The sequence below is a fragment of the Rhinoraja longicauda genome, chromosome 34 (genome assembly GCF_053455715.1).
Source record: "Rhinoraja longicauda isolate Sanriku21f chromosome 34, sRhiLon1.1, whole genome shotgun sequence".
NCBI lineage: Eukaryota > Metazoa > Chordata > Chondrichthyes > Rajiformes > Arhynchobatidae > Rhinoraja > Rhinoraja longicauda.
In genome coordinates this window covers 23,850,264-23,856,263 of record NC_135986.1, presented here as the reverse complement: position 1 = coordinate 23,856,263, position 6,000 = coordinate 23,850,264, and the positions used below count along the sequence as shown (strand labels likewise).

The 6,000-nt window shown below is 56.4% G+C and overlaps 1 protein-coding gene across 1 annotated transcript in view; it reads right to left on the bottom strand.

Moving 5' to 3' along the window:
• Positions 1-1,642: 1,642 nt before the first annotated feature.
• The window catches only part of LOC144609715 (heterogeneous nuclear ribonucleoprotein U-like protein 2), a 49,573-nt gene continuing 45,215 nt past the window's right edge, over positions 1,643-6,000 (bottom strand). The window contains exon 14 of the mRNA XM_078428215.1: positions 1,643-4,296. Within this exon, the coding sequence (XP_078284341.1) occupies positions 4,237-4,296 (60 nt within the window). The 3' untranslated portion in view covers positions 1,643-4,236. The remainder of the gene's footprint in view (positions 4,297-6,000) is intronic.

The window sequence follows — 6,000 nt, the reverse complement described above, 5'->3', positions numbered from 1 at the left end:
AGTATTCTCAGCAGTGACGAGACCGTCCTACCCGTTACAAAAGATTGGCTTTGCTTTCTTGGGGGGGTGAAAAAAAACCCCACACAAAACTGAATGAATGACACCCGACGACTGAACGTCTTTCCCCACTAAACACCGGCACCATCACAAGCCAGCGCAGCGGGCTTCTCTCGTGATGGAGAGGGCGGTGAGGGAAGGTTGGTGTCGCCGACTGGGTGAGGAGGGGCGAGAGGGGCAGAGCGGTCGGGTGTTTTGTACAGGGAGGGAGCGAGGGTTCAGAGGCAAAGCTCACAATGCTGGGGAGATTTGCCAGAGTGGATATCCGGCCTGATCTGTATCAGGTGCTGTATGCTCCAGCCCTGTGTGTGCGCGCGCATGAGTGTGTGAGCGTGCAAAAGAGTGAGTGTGTGCGAAAGTGTGAGCGCTCGCCATAGTGAGTGTGTGCACGTGAGTGTGTGTGCGCGTGAGAAAGTGTGTACGAGTGATTGTGCACGCAAGAATGTGTGCGCACGTTTGTGGCACAAGTGTGAGTGTGTGCGCGAACATGCGAGTGTGTGCGCAAGTGTGTGTGTGCGTGATAGAGTGTGAGCGCGCGCACAAGTGTGAGCGCGCACATGCGAGTGTGAGTGAGTGTGTGCGCAAGTGTGTGTGTGTGCGCGATAGAGTGCATGTGCCCGCGCGAGTGAGAGCGTGTCAGCATGGGAAGAGGGGACGGGAAGGAAAGGAGGTGACATGGGCTCTTCTTACCGACAACAGAAGATGGCCGTCGCAGCTAGGCTGCTCGAACCAAGGGGCCAGACACCGAGGAGGGAGAAGAGAGAGTGGAGACACGGGGTGGAGGGGTGAAAATACCGTCCCAGAGCAGCTTGGCTTTGAAGGTGGCTGGGGGGGGGGGAAACCATGTCCCCCCCAGGCAACAAGCAACAGGGGCAGGAAAAAGCAGCACCAACAAAATATCACTGCTGTGCTCCATGATCTTTCAAACAGGCTCTCAACGTTAAAACAAAATTGGCATTTGGTAGTGACTGCCTAGAACGGTCAGTTTAGTGATGTTTGTGGGGGGGGGGGTGAGAAAACCAGGAGTAGCTACAAGATCTAGCCCTGCATCCCTTGCAGCATTTTCACACGCGTGTGGGAGATGACATCCTCTCATCTCGTCTGACGACCAATGACTCTTTTAAAAAAAAAGACACGTACAGTATCTGTATACAACCAGAGTAGAATTTAAGCAGAGTTTTTTGTTTGAAAAAAAATGAGTCTATGACCAAAACAAGACGAGGAGCCAAATGACTGCGATGAACATTTCCCACGTACTCCCCTCCCCTCCCCGCTTTCAAACGCTCTTACGATGTCAGAAGTCCAGAGGGTCCTCTGCCAAGTGCTACGATTGGAAAGGGCACTTCAGGAGAGCGGCTGGGAATGAAGGCCTGACCTCCGTCGGGCTCACTGGCAGATGCTTGCCTCCCCCTCCCGTAACTGCACTGGGCTGCACTCCCGGGTGACGTGTGGAAAAGGTTCCTTCAACCAACAGCATCGGCTGCCCGACAGATCTCTCTCCCACTTATCCAAAACATAGCCCCGTCCGTCTCTACCCTCCCTCCCTCCCTCCCGCCGTGCCAACCCTCGACCCCCCACCCCCCACCACACTCCTTCCCCTTAAGTCGACATTAAAAAGGCTGCAATTAATGGTACAATTAATAAACTGCAGGCTGCCGGTCGGAAAAACATTTCATGTTTTTGTAAAGTAAAATCTTGTGTGTAAAAATTTTAAAAATGAACGCGCAAGGCAAAACTCAAAGATGAAGAAAAAAGACGATAAAGCTTGCTGGCGGGAGACTGTACAGGGTTCAAAGCGGTGGAAATAGCGACAGGCGGTGCCTTGACGTGCCTCTTTCGTCGTGTCCGCGACTCACACAGCCCCTCTGGGCAGTTTGCTCGGAAGACGCGAGTTTGCAAGGCAAAATCTTCTCCTCCTGGATAAAGGCTGGATAAAGCTTCCTGCTCCACCTTGCTCCCTCTCGCACGGCCGGATCTAAATGCTCATCCCAGACTGGGATGCAAGCGGGGGAGGGCAGGGGGGGGAACACCGACGGATGGACTCAAGCCCCCGCCCACTCCTCTGGCCTTGGCTACCTGAACAGGACAATAGGACTAAGAAGCCTATGGAGCGTGGCGAATGGCTTCAGTCTGGACTAGGCTAACAAGGGGTGGGACGAACTACTGGGGGGGGGGGGGGGGGGTGACGACAGCTGGCTTCTAGCAGGCCGGGGAGACCGCAAAGGCCCTGTTGTACAGCTATCCCCGACCTCTCCTCTGGCCCTGGCTACTTGATCAGGCTGGTGGGACTGCGCTGTTGGTCAGGCAACACACCCGAGCGTTTGTGCTGTCACGAGAGTCTGGCAAAAGGCTTCGGAGAGGGATGGGGATGGGGGTTCCCGAAAGCAAGTGTTGTGCAGCTGACCCCAGACCACCCCTCCGGCCCTGTTTAATTGAAAAGGCCGGGGGAGCGCGTTGGCTGGTCAGGCCTGGAGCGCGGCTGACGAGATCTTCCCGGCCAACGGGAGAGGGGACGGGGGGAGAGAGAGAGGCACGCCGCTCCTCGCTCCGGATGCTTTTCAACAGCCTCCGCTCCCTGCGGCTTCTCTGCTCGCCCCCAGCCTCACGGTCCCGAGCGCGACGTCGAAAGGAACACGGCAGGTCCCAGCCCGCCCACCCGCGCTGGCCCAGGGAGCTGGCAGTGGGAGGGGGAGGAAAGAGGGGCAGGGTGGGTAGAGTCGACACGCCTCGCCGTGCTCTGGGTTGCAGGATGGGACGGAGGGCAATGGACATGGGAGGGGGAGTGGAGGGGAGGGGACTGGGCGGGTAGTCTGTGCTCTTGGAGCAGAGAGACGTGGCTTTGGAAGGGGGAGAGAGAAAGAGGGCTGTGTGACAAAACTAAGGAGCCAAAAGGAGAGGGGGAGGGGGGGGGGAGTGACAGGTAGGCTAGACCAGGCCGCACCTCCCCCTCCCCACCCCCACCCAGGCAGCTCGGAGCGAGAAAGTGTGTGTGTGTGTGGGGGGGGGTGGAGTCTGCTGTCACAAGCATGTCGGAAGGAACTGCAAATGCTGGTTTACACCGAAGATAGACACAAACAAAAAGCTGGAGCCACTCGGCGGGTCAGGCAGCGTCTCTCTGGAGAAAGAGAAACAGGCACGGTTACAGGCCGAGTCTGAAGCAGGCGTGCCTCTCTCTCTCCCCCCGTCCCCTCTCCCGTTGGCCGGGAAGATCTCGTCCCAAAATGTCACCCGTTCCTTTTCCCTCCGGAGATGCTGCCCGAGCGGCTGAGTCACTCCAGCCTTTCTTTGTTTTCTGAGTCTACCCGCAGTCAGAAGTGCAGGGGGCAAGTGACCGGCTGTGGGAGGGGGTAAGCTCTCGAGGGTGGGAGATCGTCCCATTTGGGGATGGGATGGCGGGAAAGAAAGCAGCCTTCCCGAGCGGAAAGGAAATGGTGCTTGGACGTGCGTCTTTTGGTGGACGGGCTGCGGGCAAATCGGTCGGCGCTGGGCTTCTCGACGAGATGCTTCGGAGAGCTTGTGGGGGGGGGGGGTGCTTCCAGAAGCCCTCCGGCAGGTCGGAGAGATCTCAACGACTTTTGGTGCTGTTGTACAGCTGGGCACGGCCTTTTCGCCCGGAGTCAAGGTTCACTTCATTCTACCTCGCTACCAATCCTGGCGATCCTTCAAACTAAAGGGGAAAGTCGATCTACCAACGCGCAAAGCCAGACGGGGCCCCGACTTCTCCAAGGCTCTGTGGGCGCCGGTATTAGTGGACGGTCGGCACAGGTGAACCATCCTTTATTGCCCCTTCCCCCCCCAGCCCAAGCCGCCTCCCCCCGGGCAGGTTCAATGTCAAGGACGATGGGGGAGAGGTCGGCGGGGGGCTGCGGGGGGGAAGGGAAGAGCGAGGGAAAGAAGGAAGGGAGGAAAGAGTGCGGGTAATGTGCACAATCACGTGCCAAATGCATTTTATACATTCCATATTAACTACTGTGGTACGTCTGCCAAGGAAGAAGCTGGAATGCTCTGTAAAGCCAGGCACTCCCTTTGTTAACATGAGAAAGAATAAAATTAAAAACAGAACATCTAAACACTAGCCAAAAAAAGGTTTTTTTGAGCTAAAGCCCCACAGCCACCTTGCCGCTCCAGTGGAATGAAACTATGTTGGAGGCGGGCTGGGGATGGGTACAGGTCGCACTCTCATCGGTAGCCGTAGTAGCTGTTGTAGTAGCGGTTTCGCTCCTCGTAGTAGCGGTGCCACTGCAGATAGAAGGGGAGCACACAGAGACAGCGGCATTAGTTCAGCTTCGCTTAGAGGTACACCGAGTCGGCGCCGACCAGCGATCCCCGCACACTAACGCCATCCTACACACACGGGACAACTTACACATACTCCAAAGACGTACAGGTCTGTAGGCCAATTGGCTTTGGTATAATTGTGTGTGTGTGTGTGTGTGTGTGTGTGTGTACCGGAGAAGACCCTTGCAGGTCACGGGGAGAACGTACAAACTCCATACTGACCGCAACTGTGGTCAGGATCGGACCCGGGTCTCTGGCGCTGTGAGGCAGCAGCTCTACCGCCGTGCCACTGCTCAGGTTTTGAGCCTGCTCTCTCTCTCTCTCTCTCTCTCCCTCCCCCTCAACCCGCCTCTGCTCAGGTAGACGCAAGCTTGGGCTACGAACTAACCAAGGATTATTCCTTGGGCTACGAACTAACCTAGGCTGCAGCTGGGACCAATCGGGTCCCTCTTTGAGAGGAGGCGCGCGCTTTCGAAGGCCGACTTTGATCTTCGAGTCATATTAAGAGGGACGGGGGGACGGGACTGATCTTCCTGTTCAATGAGTGGCTTTTGTTCAGAAAGGGATCCTAGGGTGGAGTAGAGGTGGGCTGCCTCAAACCGTTGCGCGAAGCAGGTCCCTGGGACAACCGCTCACGAGGCAGGTCCCTGGGACAATCGCTCACGAGGCAGGTCCCTGGGACAATCGCTCACGAGGCAGGTCCCTGGGACAATCGCTCACGAGGCAGGTCCCTGGGACAATCGCTCACGAGGCAGGTCCCTGGGTTGGATCAGAGCCAGAACAATTTACAATTATACCAAAGCCAATTAGCCTACAAACCTGTACGTCTTTGGAGTGTGTGTGTGTGTGTGTGGTGGGGGGGGGGCGGAGAAAACCCTTGCAGGTCAGGGGGAGAACGTACAAACTCCATACTGACTGCAACCGTGGTCAGGATCGGACCCGGGTCTCTGGCGCTGTGAGGCAGCGACTCTATCACCGTGTCACCGTGCCGCACCGTGTAGATCAGAGGATGTTGTACGGTATAAGAGCAGAATGTATCTCTAAAGTCAGAGTGAAGTCTGGTACCGGGTGTTCCAGTTTCCCCCCACACTCCAAAGCCGTGCAGGTTTTGTAGGTTAATTGGCCTTCGATAAAATTACAAATTGTCCCCAGTGTGGAGGATGGTGCTGGTTCGAGGATCGTTGGTCGGCGGGGACTTGCTGGGCCAAGAGACCCGTTTCCGCTCGATACCTCTAAAGTCTAAATTCCAGCAACCATTCCTCAGCCCACCTGGCCAACTGACCACGGTCCTGCTGCGATTTTTGACATCCATCTTTACTATCTGCAACACCACCCACTTTTGTGTCATCTGCAAACTTGCTAATCGTGCCATGTTGCTTCTCATCCACACCATGGACGCAGATGACAAACAACAACAGCACCGAACATTGAAGGTGGCGTCCCACCTCGCTGCTAATATCGGGAAGGTGGTGGTGACGCGGGAGCCTGAGTAACCTCAGGTGGCGGTGGCGCGGTGGTGGAGTTACTGCCTCACAGCGCCAGAGACCCGGGTTCGACCCTGACCATGGGTGCTGTTTGTATGGAGTTTGTACGTTCTCCACGTTTTCTCTGGTTTCATAGAAACATAGGAATTAGGTGCAGGAGGAGGCCATTTGGCCCTCCGAG